General features: G+C 38.2%; 1 protein-coding gene across 1 annotated transcript in view; it reads left to right on the forward strand.

The window, feature by feature from the left end:
• Positions 1 to 20,893, forward strand: part of clcn1a (chloride channel, voltage-sensitive 1a) — a 41,984-nt gene continuing 21,091 nt past the window's right edge. The window contains exons 1-8 of the mRNA XM_072674452.1: positions 1 to 51; positions 10,667 to 10,949; positions 13,337 to 13,468; positions 17,984 to 18,117; positions 18,214 to 18,291; positions 18,987 to 19,065; positions 19,339 to 19,464; positions 19,608 to 19,692. Coding sequence (XP_072530553.1) covers positions 1 to 51; positions 10,667 to 10,949; positions 13,337 to 13,468; positions 17,984 to 18,117; positions 18,214 to 18,291; positions 18,987 to 19,065; positions 19,339 to 19,464; positions 19,608 to 19,692 — 968 coding nt within the window. The remainder of the gene's footprint in view (positions 52 to 10,666; positions 10,950 to 13,336; positions 13,469 to 17,983; positions 18,118 to 18,213; positions 18,292 to 18,986; positions 19,066 to 19,338; positions 19,465 to 19,607; positions 19,693 to 20,893) is intronic.

Here is a 20,893-nt window from a genome sequence, read left to right on the forward strand (position 1 = left end):
ATGGCCGCAGATGCGTCGCAAAGAAAGGCTCTGAGATACCAACAGACCCTGGTTAGTCCCAGCTTCTCTCTCTCTCTTTTACTTCAATATTTCACTCATCCATTCTCTCGTGCCTTCACCATGCTCATTTTACACAGCTTTGCCCTTATATCTTTTGCTTACTCTCCTTACTCAGTTGGTAGTTTGCTCTTTCACTCTGCTCTTCTCAAACCTGGCTTTCTTTCCCCTTACTCTGTCTTGCACAATCTCTGCATGACAAACACATTTCTCAAGCTGCAGTGAGACACTCACTGGCACAGTAAGTTGAGGGCTAAATGCAGCATGGGAAAGCATACTGCTGACACCCGCTTTCAGAGCGCTGTGCACATCTTTTACACTACTGAGACATTAGGGCTTTGGGACAGAGTTGTTGTTTGTGCACTCTGGTAATTTATGGAGTTTACTGGAAACTTACTCTGACTTAATATGATTGCCTTGACCAATATGGCTCTTTTTGTTGACTGAGTCTCAGCCATAGAAGCAGTGGCTAGTAGGCAGAAAAGGGATGGCAGTATTGCATAATATCCAAACGGATCTGAAGAGTCATTGAGTTCTCTCTAAACTAAAATATTATTCATTAGATCCTGTGTATTATTTACCTACTCACCTGTATGTCCTTGTTTAAAAGCTACCTCAATGCCACCCATTGTATTTTAATCAATTATGGGAGAGATAGCATATACCGTTGCTGTCACAACAAAACCTTGGATCTCTATGTTTGCACTTATCTTTTTTCACTTTTTGACAGAATTTGAAGCTGGCGGTTGTTCTTTACATTGTGTCAGTTTCAGCAATTTAAAGAGGAATGGGCCAATAGAAATGCTCTAAAATGGTCTATAACAAATTGTACTTTATGTAATTTCCCCTGCATAGAATACAGTTATTTACACTTCCAACCTGTCCTTGTTATCAACAGTAATGAAGCCCTTTCTGTGTTATATAGAACCTTTTTACGCAGGTATATAAAGAAACTTCTGCAAGAGGTTTTCCATTCAACCAGTCAAGGAACTTTTTATATTGGTCCTTTGAGTTGCTGTGTTTTTATATAGAAACATTGAGTTTTAAAGAAGGCCTTTATTTAGAGTATGCTTATTGCAACTGCTTTACATGTGAGTGTTTGAGTGTGTTTTGGACAGTTGGATGCTTATTCCTTTTGGCTATTTAATGGAATAAAGTGGAATGGAGTTCATAGTGGAGTGCCACTTTATATGTGTGGATAAATATAAACATCGATGTGTGGGGGGAAACACGATCATACATTTCAAAAATATTTGTTAATCTGAGGCTGGCACATAGGGATGGGGGGTGTGGGGTGTGTATGTGTGTGTGTGTGTGTGGAGGGGGGGGGTAACCTGGCCCTGGCCCCGGTCCTGGGTATTCCACAACATCTGGAAAGGTTGAGTGACTTGTTTTGGCTAAAGAGAGAGTGCCTGTACAAAGTCTGTGTTTTATTTGAAATAGATGAAATAATATTTGTTTGACAGAAAGTTATGAAATAGAGAAATATCAACTCCTCATTTAGATACATTTAATTAAAGCTAATTAAAGCATTTTTGTTATACAACAAGCTGAAATGGAAAATATTTAGCAATTGCAGCATACCGGCCCGCTGTGCTATAATGCCTGCATTTTATTTATTTTACTGTATTTACAGCCCTCTTTGTGACACTTAGCTATTGTAACTCTATCGTAACACTTGTTATATTTTGCTGAAATGATAATCCTAGTGCATCCAGTGTCAATATCTGCAATTTTTCATAATCATGAATTAGCATCGGCCTTGACACATACATACAGGTGCTTGTACATAACACAATTAAACAGCTGGGGCCTTAAATTAAACACCCTGCGCAAGGCACGTTAAGATGCTCATTACAATTTTACACCCCACCTACAGTGCATTTTTACACCTTCTGACTGCGTCGCTTCAATAGCAACGATGCTTGCGAATATATCTACGCTGATGTGCGTGGTGGTCTGGAAATGAGGTGTGTTCAGGTAAAGTTCTGGCGTATTGCTATTTTGGCAATGGAAAACACAAGTGTGACACTGACTGAAAACAACCTAAGCAGACGTTAACAGTCAGACATTGCTATCTTGGCAGTGATTTGTCAACCCAGGCTTGTGCCCAACGCACATACACCCCCGCTTTGCGCCACTGAAATAGTAATCCGCCAAAGTCTGACCACACTTTGAAGATAATGACAAGTGACACAATGATTGGTTTATTGCACGCTACGCCCAAAACACACCCATGATTAATTAAAGAGACTTAGTACATGTCTTTTGCATGTTTCAAGCCGCGCAAGGCACACTTCTATAGTTACAATAGCAAAGACACACTGAAACGCCCTAAATCAAGCTGCTCAGTGCACTGTTAACAGTTCGGCCAAAAGTTTGCTACAGTAGGGTCCCTGGTGATCTTTCGAAAATTTGCATATATGAGATTTGCATATATTTTTGTGTTATGTTTTGTAGCTTGTCTCCTCATTGCTGTGGAAACAGGTGCTAAACTCAGATGTCTCAACTTTATTTAGGTTTAATTTATTACCCTGTTCTGCACTCACATTTATTCAGAAAGTCTCATTAAAGAAACTGATACTAAAAATAAAGTGATTTCACTGAATGTATTAATCACCAGTTCTAATAGCATCTCATCTAAACTGTGTGACTGTTTTATTTATACAAACACAAGGGTAATATAATGCAGTGTGGAGCAATGTATGGTAGTACAGTGCATAAAATGACTCTGTGGCAAGAACTTGAGGAAAAAGTCAGAGATGCAGTGATAAATGCAATCATCACCCTGAGTGTTAACTGCTTTAAAGGAATGTCTATTTTAGAAGACCTTCACCAAAGTTTCATTTGACATTGTGACGACAGTGCGTTGGTTTCGGCTGTTCCTCATTTAGCGTATTGCCATCAGCAGTGACATACAACAGAGTATCCGGCGATGATGTTTATTCACATACTGACATACTTCTGTCATGACTATCTGGGGAGCAGTTGTACTTTATATGATGGATGGGTTAATGTTGTGCATGTTTAACACCTGAACTTTAACTGCACTCTTTTATTCATCACTTTCGAAATTATGTTTTCTAATATTTACTTAATAATTTGTTGTAGTTACTGAAAAAAATCTTAATGATCCTTAATGACCCTACGTACCACAATTCAGTGTTGTGAATGAAACAGCCCTCGTCATCACGCTGTTCACATTTTGACATCATGAGAACCAATTGACACCTATCAACTGATCAACGGTACCCCGCCATTGCAAGTCTTCAAACAGAATGTTCTCAGAGGGAAGTGGCCACTGAGCTTAGAGTGTCACAGAGTGACATCGCCTGGGTGCAACAGAGATACGGAGAGACTGGAAGAGTCTCAGAAAGGCATAGAAGTGGACGTCGTTCGCCCACATCCCACACTGATGGCTGCTTCATTGCCCATCAACAGTGCCCTGTGGAACCAAATGATGAATGCCTCACAACTCCAACATTAAACATTAAAGGGAGGTGAGAGGCACCCAAGTATCAAGGGCTGCCTGCAAGGGTACCTGACTACACCCACAGACACAGGCGTCATCGTCTTGCATGGGCCAGGGAGCTTTTACGCTGGCTAGGATCCAGTGGGCCCCAGTGCTGTTTACTGATGAAAGTCGATTCACGCTGAGTAGAAATTATGGCCACACAAGATGTTAGAGACATCATGGAGAGCACTATGCATCAGCCACTGTTGTCACCAGATGAGCCTTCGGTGACAAGCCCATACGATTTGAATAACATCATGAATCCATTTGATTTAATCTTGGACGACAATGCTCCAGCTCATCGAGGTTGCATCACTGGGGAACGGCTGGGTTACCTCAAATGGAATGGCCTGCACTTTCTCCAGACTTGAATCCCATAGAAAACCTATAGGATCAGCTGAGTCGCCATGTAGATGCACGTAACTCTGTACCCCAGAACCTTAATGACCTTAGGGCCGCCCTTCAAAAACAGTGGGATGCCATGCCTCAGTTGACAATAAGTCGACAGCATGAGACGTTGTTGTCAAGCTGTAATTGATGCACAAGAGCACATTACAAGTTATTGAGACATTGACAGTTTTAGTTGGGGTATACCCCCTGTTGAGATGAGAAAATCACAATTGGACACTTTAATATCATTGTAGCATGAACTTTTAAAATTTCATGCCAAATATCCCCATATATATGTATGTTTATATATATATATGTGTGTGTGTGTGTGTGTGTGTGTGTGTATATATATATATATATATATATATATATATATATTATAATTGAATTATTGAATAATCTATTGAATATATGTAATTTAAAATGATTACTGTATCATTTTACATACTTTTTATGAAATCATTCTAAGTGATTGCTGAATGTATTGCAGAAACTGATTAATGTATAGGTAAATAACATCCTCTTTTTCTTTAATAAATAATAATTGCAGTTGATAGTTTATTGTAGTGACTGCATGATTCAAAATAATAAAGTAATGATTAATTAACTGCAGTTAGTGAATCATAGTACTAAATGTAGTTACTGAATAACCCATAATAGTTACTGGAAAATGTGTTTACTAGAAAACCTATAGTAGTTACTGTGTGATTTTTAGTTGTTCCTTAGTATCCTTAGTATATAATTCATAATTTATAGTGGTTACTGGGTAATTTATAATGGAAACTGGGTAATTTATAGTAGTTACTGGAAAATGTATAGTCGTTACTGAATAATCCATAGTAGGTACTGGGTAATGTATAGTAGTTACTGGAAAATGTAAAATAGTAACTGGGTAATATATATATATATATATATATATATATATATATATATATATATATGTAATTTATAGTAGTTACTGGTCATTTATAGTAGTTACTGGTCATTTATAGTAGCGACTGGAAAATATATAATAGTTACTGAGTAATGTATAGTAGTTACTAGTAATTTATAGTAGTTACTGAATAAGTTACTTAGTTATTGAATAATTTTAGTATTTAATAAATAGTTTATTTTGTTTATAGAATAATTCATTGTAGTTTATAGTTTATAGTTTACTGTAAGTTCATAGTTCATATGGATAACTTAATGATTGACAACACTGAATTATGGTACGTAGGGTTAATATTTGAATAATAAATTATAGATGATATTGGAGTTAACCTTGATTGGGAATTAGTTTAGATTGTTGGAATGGTGAACTTTGAATTTCTTGACGAACAACCAACATATAATAAAGACATTGGGAAATCACCACATAGGGATAGAGAGGGTGAAAGACAGATGAAAGAGGTGGGGAAGAGAACGTTGGGTCACACAGAGTCTAAAAATAGACCAGTGGGTTGTGTTACAGAGAGAGAGAGTAAAGGGGTAACTTCAATGCCGGGTGGGAGAGGTGGTTAAAAGGGGTGTCCGGATAGAGGTTTAGGGCCAGACGGAGGGGGAGAGAGTAGAGAGGAGGGGGTGAAATATGGAGAAAGATAGGGATTAAATGTACTGTGGGAACGGGTGAAAGTAAGAGGATAGACTGAAGGAATGGAGTGAGAGAGAGATGTTATGAGTGAGAGAGATACATGATAAACCTCAGCAGCCCAGTTACAATTCCAGAGATGACCTGAGCAGCTTACACAAAATTGCAAATGCTTACAAGTATTAAAATAGGTCTGATTAAACAGTTGCTAATATGATACCATCTCATCTCAAAATTTTACCAGATTTGGAATATTTGTAGGATGTTTTGATTAAGTTAGCAATTCTGTTTACTCTTGCCAAATGTCAAATGTGCTCATATTTTTGCATAAATAATACATTATTATGGTAATTTCTGTCAATAAAATGTTTATAATTATTATACATTAAATATTAAATTTGTGTTTTATTCATGTGGATCCTCATTTAGCCACTAACACAAGCACATTTAGTGCTGTTTTCACAATATATGTGTCTCCCTGGTGATGTTCATATTTAGCCATGCCCAGCATAGCGCAGCTTATGGAATCAGCCACATAATGTGAACATAATCACCACTGATGCTGCTAATGAAAGAGTGGTGACTCCACCATGTGAGGCCAATGGACACAATGCAAGAAACAAACATTAAACTGACGTTTTTTTGGTGTGTGTTCTGATGGGGCTAAAAATAAAATTGTATATTTAAGGTGGATGGAGTTGGCCATCTAGGGCTGAAAAAGCACCTGACATTTGGTCTCAAATAGTATGTTATATATATGTGAGCAAAGGGTGCACTTCAAAGTAGCTAAAACAGCCAGAAGATAAGGGTCCAAGAATGGACCCCTGTGGTACACCATAAATAATGTTAACAAATTAGTTTTTATCTTAGCAATAAAGTTTCTGTATAATGACCAGATCTGAATCATGACTTACATTGAATTTTCATGAATACACACAAGTAAATACATTTATTTGAACAACTTTTCATTAAGCTGTTAAAGGCTGGAGATTGACCATGTCACGTTTTAGGGATTATCGTTTTTCTTAAATAATGGTTTGACTGACTGGAGTAGAATGTGTTCCAAGTATTGACCAGTTCATTTTTGGCAACATGTAGGTACTTACAATGAAGTATTTATGTATTTCTGGGTCAGTGTATGGAATAATGTGCAAAATGTCTAATTATTTGGGGTGAAATTAGGTGAATTACCTAGACAGTATAACTAAAGTATACTGTAATTATTAATCTCATAATCATATAAATGTTTGGACTAAAAAGGGAGTGCATGCAAGCATATTTACTCATTTCCACTGTACTGGTGTGTATTCAAGAAGGACTGTAAATCAGTCATAAGCACTGGAGTATTGGATAGTTACATAGGGTAACATGGCAGTACAAAGTATAAAGGCCTTTTAAAGTAATTTAGCTTGGAACCTGCCATCCTTACTTACTAAAAATAAAATTGTATATTTAAGGTGGATGGAGTTGGCCATCTAGGGCTGAAAAAGCACCTGACATTTGGTCTCAAATAGTATGTTCTAATAATGGAAGAAATTCTGGAATTGTTTAATTTAGCTGAACTCTCAGATTTATAGCATATCAAATATGTTTAGTTATAAATTATAAATGATTTATGTTCTTCTCTAGTAAACAACCCTTGAGTGCTTCCAGGAGCCAATGGCTGCTGACTACTGGGATATGGTTTAAGGAGATATTTGCATCACCTGGTCTTTCCTGATAAAGTTCTGAGACCTTGGTAACATTTATATTAGAACTCAAGTGTCTTGTGCCCAAACTTTGCATCTGTGACAGTGAACACACATGCACTAGTCAATAGGGACCATGACTGCACATACACACATTGCAGGGGATCAAACCCGACCTTATGGTACCAAGCCCACTTCTCCAACCTTTAAGCCATGGTTATGCCTTTTGGAAACCAGTTCATCTACTACTCACTCAACCATTCACAGTAACACACATTGTGGATCACACACTGCTCTCCAACTCTTTCCGAAAGGTATTAAGTGGTGCTCCATCACTCCAGAAAACACAATTCCACTTCTCCATGGCCTAATGGTGGGGGGCTTAATAGCCCTTCTAGCTGACACCTGGCATTGTGCATGGTGGTTGTATAAGCATGTGTTTGCGGTTTAATGCCTATGTGAGCAAAGGGTGCACTTCAAAGTAGCTAAAACAGCCAGAAAATAAGGGTCCAAAAATGGACCCCTGTGGTACACCATAAATAATGTTAACAAATTAGTTTTTATCTTAGCAATAAAGTTTCTGTATAATGACCAGATCTGAATCATGACTTACATTGAATTTTCATGAATACACACAAGTAAATACATTTATTTGAACAACTTTTCATTAAGCTGTTAAAGGCTGGAGATTGACCATGTCACGTTTTAGGGATTATTGTTTTTCTTAAATAATGGTTTGACTGACTGGAGTAGAATGTGTTCTAAGTATTGACCAGTTCATTTTTGGCAACATGTAGGTACTTACACTGAAGTATTTATGTATTTCTGGGTCAGTGTATGGAATAATGTGCAAAATGTCTTATTTGGGGTGAAATTAGGTGAATTACCTAGACAGTATAACTAAAGTATACTGTAATTATTAATCTCATAATCATATAAATGTTTGGACTAAAAAGGGAGTGCATGCAAGCATATTTACTCATTTCCACTGTACTGGTTTGTAACTGGATAGTTACATGATAGTACAAAGTATAAAGGCCTTTTAATGTAATTTAGCTTGGAACCTGCCATCGTTACCCAAAGTAATTAGTCCGGTTAGTAGTTTGTAGTGGAGGGGTTACGAAAGAAAGTGTGTGAAAATGATCCTGGGAGTTGGTCTGTGGCAGTTAGTGTATGAGAAACGTGTATGTGTGAGGTGACAGGGTATATCTGTTTCAGAGTCTGTTCCAGTAGCTTACACATCTAAATGTGGACAGACTCTCTTCCACTCTCTGCACATTTTCAGACCCCTTTCACTCTATTTCTAATTTGGTTCCTAAACCAAATTGATTCCCTGACCTCTATAATAATTGTATGTTAGAAACACAGTTTCACTATGTGTGTTAACTATTCATATCTGTACACAGTCCCTGAAATGTTTGGCTGCACCTTAGTGCACCTCAGTTTAGTAGGATTTTACATGAGGAGCTGGTTTTATCTATATGGTGATTTGACTTTTTTTTAAAACACCTGTAATATTTGCATATTGTACCACATATCCATAGACATCTGCATGAATACTCTCACATTAACACATTCAGGATGCACACAAACACACACACTCACACACACATACATTAAATGCTGGTTGTGCATAGGCTATTTGTGGTGTTTAGCATTTTTATAAAAGAGATGTACGCTGTACATGGACATTCATTCATTGTTTCTTCTGATATCATGAGTATTAAAAATAATTTTGGCACATTGCTTTGAGGATTTGATTGCATTTAGCTATAAGAGCGTTAGTGAAGTCAAAATGTTGAATGATCACCACCCCACCTTAGTTCCACTACTCCACAGCTCAATTTAAGGAGGATGTATAGCCCTCTAGCCCACGCCTGGCCTTAGGCATGGTGCCAATAGGTTCATGTTTATCTGCCCCAGGGAGCCCTATTCTATTAACAGCACTTCTCTACTAGACAGGGAATAGAAAAGCCGTGTGTGGGCACATCTCCATTCACAATGATGTGTTGCCTGGGACTCGGCTCAATATAACATAGTGTATATATTATAGTATATAATTATATGTAGTCTATTATTAGAATATTTAGTGTTATGTATTCTTTATCTAATATGTGCATATTGTTGCTGAACTTTATTTTCTTTTCTCTTTGGAACATTGCTGTTGGTCCATTCATCATAAAATTGTGACACAACATGAAGAACAACAGATTAAAATTAAGTAAAAAAATGAAAAACAGCAAATATGGAGATTTATGCGATATATGTATCCTAACATTTCATCGTGTGGTGTGGTATGATAATATATTTGCTAGGATTCATAATTATTTTCTGCAAAACTGAATACACAAATTTCTGGAAGAAACTTTTACACTAAGCTATACTAAACAAATCACATCCTCTGCACATTTACTTCAATAACCAACTCAAACCAAACAAATATGTTAAATATGAAATAATAAAATAATGATACAAAAATTATGACCGCACTGCCTGGCCAAAAAAAAGTTGCACTCTAATATTTCGTTGGACCTTCTTTAGCTTTAATTACGGCACACATTCGCTGTGGTACGTTTCCACAAGCTCCTGCAATATCATAACATTTATTTCTCTCCAGAGTTGCATTAATTTTTCCCCAAAGGTTTGGATTGATGATGGGAAATTCCACTGAGATGGACCGCTGCACACAGTCTTCTCCAGCACATCCCAAATATTCTCAATGGGTTCAGGTCTGGACTGATGTTTCATGCTCCCTGAACCACTTTTTCCCAATTTGAGCCCAACAAATCCTGGCATTGTCATCTTGGAATTAATGGAATAACCCGGCATTCAGTGTATTCAGGTAGTCAGCTGACCTCATTCTTTGGGCAGATAACGTTGCTGAATATAGACCTGACCAACTGCAGCAACCCCAGATCAAAGCACTGCCTCCGCAGGCTAGTACAGTAGGTACTCGACATGATGGGTGCATCACTTCAGCCGCCTCTCTTCTTACCCTGATGCGCCCATCACTCTGAAACAGGGTACATCTGGACTCATCAGATGTTTCCCCACTGTTCTTCCACTTTTTATTAATGCACTGAACAGTCCTTAGCCTGATTTTAGACGTTTCAGCAATCTCCTTAGATCTCTGCTTGATGCATGTCAAGAACTCGACACTTCTGAAACATGGTTAACATGGTTGTTTAACAAATGAGCAGCTACTCACTGCATCTGTTAGGGTTAAATAACGTGTTGTCAGCTGAACCATAATCACTTATGCAGTAATTATCCAATGGAGGCTCCTACCTATTTGCTTAGTTAAATCCAGGTGGTGGCCAGTGTATGTGGTGTTTACTCAATAAAATAATAAATAAATAAATACATTTATGAATTAATTTTATGAAAATGAAATGAAAAATGCAGTTAGATTTCTGGTTAGTCATTCCATTCTTTTTTTTTGCCCAGCTGTATGGGGAGTACAGAGAGCACCCTGGAGGGTCCCGTCGGCGAGAGGCAACGCGTCTGCTGACAGAGAGGCAACTAAGGAAGCATGGTGGCCATCACCATGGACATCATCACCATGGGCACCATGGGCAGCATGGCCAGCACAGCCGCCATGGACGGAGTCACAGCCGGCATCGACGCCACCACCACCTGGAGCTGGAGATAGGAAGCACTCGTGACAAAGAAAATGAAGAGACCCACACATCCTCCATTAAGAAACAACGCTCCTACTCCAAGTGCAGAGGTTTGGGTCAAAGGGTGCACATTCAGCTTGTAACCAAACTGTACAAATGTATTTATAATTTTCTTACAGTTGCCAAGTTTTCATCCAGCTAGCCAATATAATAAACACAGTCACAGACAAGTATGCACATGAGGCTCAACTCTGTATTTTATACAGTTTTAAACTCAACCTTTTTAATCTATCTATTTTATGTTAGAATTTACTGACAAATGAAAATATTAACTCAGCTATTCAGGCATTGCATTGCAATATCTTAGGAGTCCAAGCATGTAGCAGCATTCTGCTCTGAAGCGGTTGGGCCCAAGCACATTAACAGTGCTAGACACACAAACCCTTCTGTATTAGAGCCATTTTTACTTATTGCATGCTGATTTTGACAAAATTGTGGTTTCCTGGTCGAATGGTGGCTTTTGGATTATTAAATTAATATCTCCATAGGAGTCTCCATAGTAGTCACAGTAATAAAAGTGACTGTATTGTCAGTTTTAAACTAAGTAACAATATAGCAATGACTTGGTATTTGTCTTTAGCAAATCAAATTCTAACATGAATTTGACATGACAGACTTTTTGGCCTGTTGTTTAAAAATATCACTTTCTGGACAAATCGTAGAATTGCTGGTTTGCTTGGTCATAAATTTGCAATGTTTTAAATTGGTCCACTGAAAGGTTTGGGGAAAAAAGTGTTTTAAAGCTGTTGAGAAACCCACTCAGGTAAAAAAAAAAAATCTCAATAGTACAAAAAAACCAACATAATTTAAGTTACTTAAATGTAGCACAATTGGAGCTTAATTGGAGCACAGAACTAGCCTTCAACACTACATACTCTGTAAATGATAATAGTGTGCTTTACTAAAAACTTTGAGCAAGTTTCCTATTACTTCTTATAAACTAATTTTAAACAAATATAAATACACAACTAAATAGCACATTTCTGTTACTTAGAAATCCTAACTTTTAAACCTGGTGCTAGTAGTCTCACAGTTGGTGAAATAGAGATCTGCGTTTCAGTGAATATGTCTCAAGTGATTGTAGTATAAAGTGATTGTAGTAGACAGCAGTCTGGAAGGTCAAACCACTGGTCAGTCAGTATTCCTGGCTACAAATACACCATGAAGACAAATGAACTCTCCACACCACACACAGAAAAGCTTCTTATAGATGGATGGATACAAAAAATAATTAAGTCACTGAACATCCCCGTGAGTTCAGTTAAATCCATTTCTAAGAAATGGAAGGAATATGTGTAAATCTGCCCAGAGCAGGCAGTCCTCACAAACCGAATGATGGTGCAAGATGGAGACTAGTGAGGGAGGCCACCAAGACACCTATGACTACTCTAAATGAGTTTAATTGATGCTGCCACCACCATGCTTCATGGTAGGAATGCTGTACATAGAGCTGGGCAGTGTTTACTATCTGCCATACATAGTGTCTAGCTTGATGTTCTATTTTTGTCTCGCCAGCCCAAAGAATGTTCTTTCAGTTAATCTTGGAGTCTCCCACATGCCTTTGAGAGAACTGCAGTCAAGATTTAATGATCATTGTGGCTCTCCTATGAAGCTTTGACCGGTGAAGAAACCATGCAACAGTTGTATATGCAGAGTGTATGCAGAGACTCCTCAATCTCAGCTGCTGAAGCTTTGAACTCCTATAGAATAGTCATAGGTGCCTTGGTAGCTTCCATCCTTAGTCTCCTTCTCACATGGTAACTCAAGTCTCAATTTATAACTGTGCCATATTCCTTCTATTTCTGATCTCCAGGGGATGTTCAGGGACTAGGAGTTTTTTAGATCCATCCTCTGATTTATACTCTTCAATATCCTGTTTTTCAGAGTTGTGTGGAGTGGTGTTCTGTCTTCACTGTGTATTTGTAGCCAGAAATGATGACTAATCAGTGACTGGACCTTCCAGACAGGTGTCTTTATACTACACTCACTAGAGACATGTTTACTGCACTCGGGTGGTCTCTATTTCAATGTGAGGCCGCTAGCTCCAACTGCCTGGATTTTTGTTTTATTAGGTCAGTCACTTTAAAGGGGGTGCATATTTATGCAATTACATATTTTTCTTTTGTAAATTCTTGTTAAAAGAATTATATCAAATTATATATAAAAGTTCCATCACAATTCCATTTGTAAATATAATCTAAGGGGAAAACTAACAAGGGGTGAATACATTTTATAGGCTCAGCATTTGCATATTATCATAAGGTAATTCAACCACTTTTTTGGCTTTACCCTCACATCAGTTACATATTGTTACATCACTAGTAAAAAAATAAATAAAGAAATAATTAGTATAAATAGTTGGACTATTCCAACAGCTAGCTTCGTTTGGCAACATATTATATTTGTACATTATTATTATTTGTTTTATTTTATGCAGACTGTGTGGCTCGTGTGCAGAGGTTTCTAGTAACTAAACTAGGAGAAGACTGGATCTTCCTAGTGCTCCTGGGTATATCCTTGGCATTAGTCAGTTGGTCTATGGACTATGCAAGCGCCAAGAGCCTCCAAGGTACCACAATATCTGTTTTCTCACCTCCTGCTATGTCAACTTCAGCAGTGGAGTACTGCAGAACATGTTTCATGGAATGGGTGTGTTGCCGTACACTCCCATGTTAAGTAAACAAATATCTTTTATTAAACTGAACTGTTCATGGCGGTTAGAAATAGTGTCTTCTTTTGCTGGATATGCTGAACTTTTTAATCTGTTTCCTTCTCTTTCTCTTTCTGTTCTAAACCACTCAACTCTGTCCACATTTTAATATTTCTTCCACTCTCTCTGCATCTCTCTAACTTTGCTCACTTCTTCCCTCTTCTGCTATCACTTCCCTCCCCATCACTACCACCCCCTCTCTTCTCAGCTTATAAATGGGTGTATGGGGAGCTGAGTGGGAATGTGGCATTGCAGTACTTGGTCTGGGTCACCTACCCCATGGTGCTCATCATGTTTTCCTCCTTCTTTTGCCACCTTGTTGCTCCTCAAGCCATTGGTGTGTACCTTTAGCTCTTTCCTGAAGCTTTTCCCTCTGCATGTCTTGTGCTTTGCTATCATCTCTATTCTTCTTCTGTTATTCCTCTGACTGCCATTTCTACTCTTCAGTAGCACTGCTTGCTATAATGATCAGGGTGTTAAACATAAAGCCTGGAAGCTGGAACCAGTCTGATAATGGTTCTAACCCAGGCTGCCAAATACATTAGTTTTTTTTTTAAAGGAGTTCACCCACTTATTTAAAGAAGTGACCTGTAGGCATAAACAAACAGTCAGTCTTAAATTTGGGGTTCTGGGGTTTGAAATTCTGATTCACTGGTAAAAAAGCTTCAGCTCAATAATCTGATAAATAATTTGGTAAATATATTTTACAGTGATGGAACTACTATCTAAACACTTGGTCACAGTTGTTGTTCCCGCTGTAAGACAAATAAACCTCGCTATAAATAGACTCTGTAGCGATATAAGTTTGCACAGTTATAGCACTGTGTAAAGCCTGTAGGGGTAAAGCAAGCATGGACACTGTTGATGATTAAGTGCTTTATTGGAACGTTATATTATAGTTCAGAATGGGCCTGTAAGTAGAGCTGAACATTAGTTTTATGCCGTTGTCTTTACTCAGTCAGAGAAGAGCATTAATAAGTTTGTCACCCCTGATTTTGTCAATAATAATTAAATATCTGTGCTTTCTATTATGGCTACACAATATAACTGTTTGTGATATTGTGATGTAGGCTATAATAGTATTGATACTGCACAGGGCTGCAATATGTACAGTTGCATACATCCATAGTAAACGTGAATGTCATGACATAATTGTGTTTTTTTTGTGATTGTTCTGTTCTTTTATTGGGGCAGAGTGAGTGACAACATGACCATTCATTTCTTTAACAGAAAAAAACAAGACTTTGCTGTACAAGCTTAGATTTGTTGCAGCCTTTCTGCAATCAGGACATTGTCAAGATTATACATACAGGATCAAAAGTAAATACGCCTAATATTTGGTTGAAAGTCCCTTAGCAAGTTACAGCTTGACAACACACTTTAGGTAGCCATCAACCACCTTCTTGCAGATTTATGATTGGATTTATGATTAATTTACTTGGGAAATTTAAGTTCAGTTAAATTAGTTGGTTTCCAGGCACAGACCTGACATTTAACCATAGTTTACTTAACTTTTAACCATAGTGACTTTGGGAAGGTCATTCCAAAAGCTCAATGCAATTCCTTCCACATCTACCTTCAATGTGTTTGTGGTCGTTGTCCTGCTTGAACCCCTAATTACGTCCAAGTTTCATCTGTCTAGCTAATGGTTGAAGGTTATGCTAAAGAGTTCTGAAGTACACTGTAATTTACTAGTTCCACTGGCACCATTGTGCTGAACAGTTGGTACAGCTTTCAGTTCATGTCAGGTCTGTGCCTTGGGGGTTCTTGGGTTATTCCTGACCATCTAAACCAATTTCTTCTTAACTGAGGGTTACAGGTTGGGTCTTGTTCAGACCTTGGCAAACTGGGACCATGTACTTACGTACAGTTGCAGTCAAAATGAAAATTATTTTTTTTTAGCAAAATGTACAAAGTTTCAGCTTTTTGGAATAAAAAACAAACAAGAATAATTCAAATGCCTCAACACAACTAATACAGAGATGACGGCAGACTCAGGATGATCCAATCCCCTCCATGACAGTCATCTTAAGTACGTAGTAGAGCACCCTTTTACTGTTATGACCTGCACATATAATTTATAGCCAAAGACCACCTTCTGGCAGCGCTCCTGAGGAATCTTTGCAACCACCTTCTTTAAATCCCACCAAAGATTTTCTAAGGGGTTAAGTCAGGCAACTGTGATAATCACTCCATAATCTTCCAGGACTTTCTCTGAAACCAAGCCTTGGTGGATTTAAGGTGTGCATAGGATCATTGTTCTATTGGAAGGTCCAGTGACACCCAAGCTTCAGCTTCCTCACAGAAGGCCTGGCATTTCCTCTTCAGATTTCCTGATACTTGATTGAATCCATCTGGCCTTCCACACTCTGCAGGTTTCCAGTGCCAGAGTAAGCAAAGCAGCCCCAGAGCATCACTGAGCCACCACCATCCTTCACTGTAGGCAGGGTGTTCTTTTTAGTGTACGCCTTATTCTTCCTTCTTCTAACATACTGCTGATCTATAGTCCCAAAAGGTTCCAGTTATGTTTCATCATTTCACGGAACAGAATCCCCCAAAAATGTGTCTTATTTATCTGACTCTTCTTGTGAGGTTTAGGCATGGAGATCTTCAGCACTTAGTATGTGCCTTACTGTGCAAACTGAAACTTCAGTGCCTGCTGCCACCAAATCTTGCTGCATTTATTATTTTTTTGCAGTCACTAGAGTAGTTTTTTTACCACCTCTGGTGCCACCCAGCTTCCTCTTTCTGTCATGTCCAGATTGAGTATCCAGTGTCTTTTCTTTGGACTTTTTGGACAACTCTCTTGATTCTCTTTGACAGTCAAATGTCACAGACAACAAACACCCACCTGATTTGAAAATATTGACGACTGAGACTGCAGTCATCATTAAGAGTGTCCTGGGGGTAAAATGTGCAGAAAGCACTTGTTATATTAGATGTGTTGAGCTATTAAAATTTATCTTGTTTGATTGGATTACTGCAAACTGCTGAAAGTTTGTACTAATAAACCTAATCTGCAGTGGAGAATGAATCATTTTAATTGTAACCGTACAAATGTTTGAACTGATGATGTTGGAATCTGCAGTTGTTTATAAATGACTCCAAGAGACATTCCTGATCTGTGTAAATATATGGTCATAATTTCTCAGATCTGCACTGAGCTCCTTGGACTTGTACAATACTACTCGTCGTTGTGTGTGTTGGTCAATCAGACGAGTGCAGTCAAACACAACTTTATATGCGGGCACAGAAAAGCTACCAGCTATGATCCATCATGTTCACTAACAGGACGTTAGGAAATCTTGGCCAAGTTAACAGACAATTCGGAACTTTTAGCACCATTGAATTCATAATTTAAGTGGCTGTATGTATGATTTTGACCCTGTGAGTTGATTTTAGAGAACCCTTAAAAGTAATTGAAATCTCAATATTGTTGTGACATCCTTTCTATGATCAGTGTATGTGAACTCCTTAACCATTTTGATTGGTTATTATTTAGGTTATTATTTTTCTGTGTGCTGTGTTATTGGCCTTCCAAGTGTTTCTGTAGATGTTTGAATGAGTCACTGTATTTATTTAATTCAACATAAGTCAATTATTTTGTTCAAACCAGTTTTTAATGATGTGCCATTTTACATTTGATTAGAGTTTCTATGTATTATAAACTTAAACTTAAAATTACAGCTGCAGTATTTAGCAGTCTAATTACAGTACTAATGTTACCCTTTTTTATAGCAGAACATTTAGTATTTTAGTTCTCATTTGTTCTGTATTTGCCAAAGTACACACTAGGGGATGCAGACATTATGATCTGAGGTGGGAGATATGTGGCTTTTTCATGATTTCATTTAGCATGTTTTAGCCTCAGGCCCTCAACAGAAGCACACAGAATGCTTGTGTGCTACCCTGTCTTTAAAATGAATAAATTTTTGTAAAGCTTAACAGCAAAAATAAAAAGAAATACTCCAAATCTATGTAATGCTTTATTTAATGTGACTTTGTTAATGTTGTGGATGGTCTCAGTGGTCTGGGACTGACCATTCTGCATGTCAATCAAATCAGTCTGTCCAGCAAAACACTGTGGTTCTCCAGTATAACTAACATGGTTGTATTTCAGCATGAGCTTACAGTGCTTTACAGTGTAGTATTTCCATACAAATCCAATACTTTAGACTTTGTACTTAGCAGAAGAAACTATCTGTCCTCCTCTGCAGCACATGGTGCTAACTAGCAGTTTTACTAGTCAATGAATGCTCCCCCAAGTGCACACGATATAAAATTGACTTTTGATTGTTTTGACCATGTAATCCTTGTCCAATGTTTTATTGTCTCCTCCACACATATCCGTCCCCCGGCCGCTCTTTCCTTCAGGTTCTGGTATCCCTGAGTTGAAGACCATCCTCAGAGGTGTTGTGCTAAAGGAATATCTCACACTCAAGGCTTTTGCAGCAAAGGTGGTGGGACTCACTGCTGCCCTGGGCAGCGGAATGCCGGTGGGCAAAGAGGTAAGGTTTGTCATCACAGGTTATGTGAGTTTGCCTCATTCTGCTTATAATGCATGGCAGGGTGTAACGGTAGTTATTTTGTCTTTATGTGCTCAGGGTCCTTTTGTGCACATAGCCAGTATCTGTGCCGCTGTGCTCAGCAAGGTTATGTCCATCTTTTCTGGGGTTTATGAGGTAAGCAGAAGGTAATGGGGAATCATTGCAGTTGCAGTGTTTCATAATGTTTCATACATATATGTGTTGCATTGACCTGATATTCTTTTTCACTTCTTCTCACCACTAGAGGACAGTAATAAAGTGCTTGATATGTTCTTGCACATGTACTGTATATGCACTAGGTACTCAGGTTTACTTTATACAAAGTACTTTTTGGAAGGATAGTAAGTGTAACAGTCATAAGTCATATGGCTGGAACAGTGGTTGCATTTCCCACTTAAAAAGTGTAATGTGCCATTGCAGTGTATTTAAGAAAATCTGGTACAAAATAAATTATTATTAATAATATTGCATAGTATTTGATTGATACTGGAGCATGTTTTGTATTATAATAAATGTAATATCATATGATCAGAAAGGGAGAGACTCATCTTATAAAACAGTAAAACAGAAACTAACATTAACTAAATAGTTATGATCGTATTAATTACACTGTAATAATGTCCTTTTATCTGCTGTTATTATTATTATTATTATTATTATTATTATTATTATTATTATTATTATTGTTGTTGTTGTTATTATTATTATCAGCGAGCCTTAAGTAATGTCTATTAAATAAACTTTCATTTCCATTTAATAGTTGCCAGCTTTCATCATCCTAGGTTTATCTATACATCCCATCCCTTCTGTCTGCCCTTCTGTGTCAGTAGAACCCATACTGCTATACAGACATCCTCACCGTTGGTTGTGCTGTGGGAGTAGGCTGCTGTTTTGGCACCCCTCTCGGAGGTAGAGACAGAACATTTTTTATTTGGCTAGCTAGATTTTGAGGTCTTTACGTAATACATGGAATTCACTTAATTTTAAACATGTACATCATCAAAAAATCTCACTTGACTTTTTGAACATATAGTATTTTATTCACGTGCAAAAAATAAAAATAGAGCAAATTTCAGTGTGAGAACTTATTTATTTTATGTAAGAAGTAAAGACACTGTACATTTAACATTACACTTTCTTTTCGTGAACATCTTTGACATTTCTTGATTACATTTCCTCCAGGGGTTCTGTTCAGCATTGAGGTCACATCAACCTACTTTGCAGTGCGGAACTACTGGAGGGGCTATTTTGCTGCAACCTTTAGTGCCTTCATATTCCGGGTTCTTTCGGTATTCAATAAAGATACAGGTGAGATGTATTCACATTTTTCAACGAGTATTTGCTTCCATGTGCTTGTACACAGATCCTTGACCTTTTTTGCTTCTGTCATTTTACTGTCTCTTTCCTCCTGCCCTACCCGTTCCACTCTTTCATCCTGTGATCTTTTGCAGTCACGATCACTGCTCTCTTCCGCACCAAGTTCCGCATGGACTTTCCCTTTGACCTGCAGGAGCTGCCAGCGTTCGCCATCATTGGGTGAGAGCCCTGGGCAAGAGCTGGTGCCGTTCGTGGTGAGGGCACAGTCCTGGAGCTATGTGTGCTGTAGTGAAACCCTGTATAACAATGTATCACAAACATATTTTTAAAGGACCCAGCAAGACTCTTCAGTTCAGTTTAGCTCAGCTTTGACATGAAACCAATATGGGGTTGTACCAAATAACCAAATGCTGCGACTTAAATAAACAATACCACAAAAAAGACAAAGACAATGTGTTGTGCAGACAGGAAGTACAAAATGTGTGTAAACGGTAAGATAGAATTTAAAATGCAAACAGGCCCTTAGACAGTTCACTAGCAACACAGGTGTTGTAGCTTGTATGTACTGTATACGGGCTGTCAGCATTACAGCAGGTTGCAGGTAATAAGGTCCGGTGTGCAAATGATATTAACAGTCAGCACAAACTATAAGTCAACAATTAGTAGCATGAAACGGGATGTATGGGATCAGCTGGCTTTCCTCAGGCATTTCTTGTTATGGATGTCCTGTATGTGTGGAAGGGCAGCTGAGGTAATGTGCTGGACTGTTTTCACCACCACCCTCTGTAGGGCCTTGTGTTCCAGACCATAATGTAGCCAGGTTCTCTGCAGTGGACCTGTCAATGTTACTGAGGAGTAGTCATGGTACGTTGACTTTTCTTAGTCTCAGGATAAGGTGGAGGCATCGCTGGGCCTTTTTTACAGTGTGTGATATGTTATGGGGTGAGATCCTTATTTCTGTGGACACCAAGGAACCTGAAGCTGCTTGTGTTTCCATCAGCATCCCCTAGATGCACAGGGGGTGTGTTCACTCTGCTCTTCCTCCTGAAGTCTACAGTCAGCTGTAGGGAAGGGTTGTTGTTGGTGCATGACTTTGTAAAGACTTTTACTTTTATTGCTGTTGATGATGCCGCTGAGTTTTTGTATTGTTGGGAAACTTGATGAGGGTGTAGTGTACCATGTAAGGAAGAGAGGTGTGGTTACCCAGCCTAACAGATGGAAGTCTGCTGGTGAGGAAGTCTATAATCTGGTTGCAGAGTGAGTGACTGATTTCTAGAATATCAAGTTTGGAGACCAGTTTTGAGGGGATGTTGGTATTGAGATGGCAAGACAGAGCTGAAGTAAATAAACAGCATTCAGACATACAGTAGGGGTTTGTTTCGTCTAGGTGGTTGAGTGGGGTGTACATTGCAAGGGAGAT

This window comes from Salminus brasiliensis, chromosome 3, assembly GCF_030463535.1.
Source record: "Salminus brasiliensis chromosome 3, fSalBra1.hap2, whole genome shotgun sequence".
Classification (NCBI taxonomy): Eukaryota; Metazoa; Chordata; class Actinopteri; order Characiformes; family Bryconidae; genus Salminus; species Salminus brasiliensis.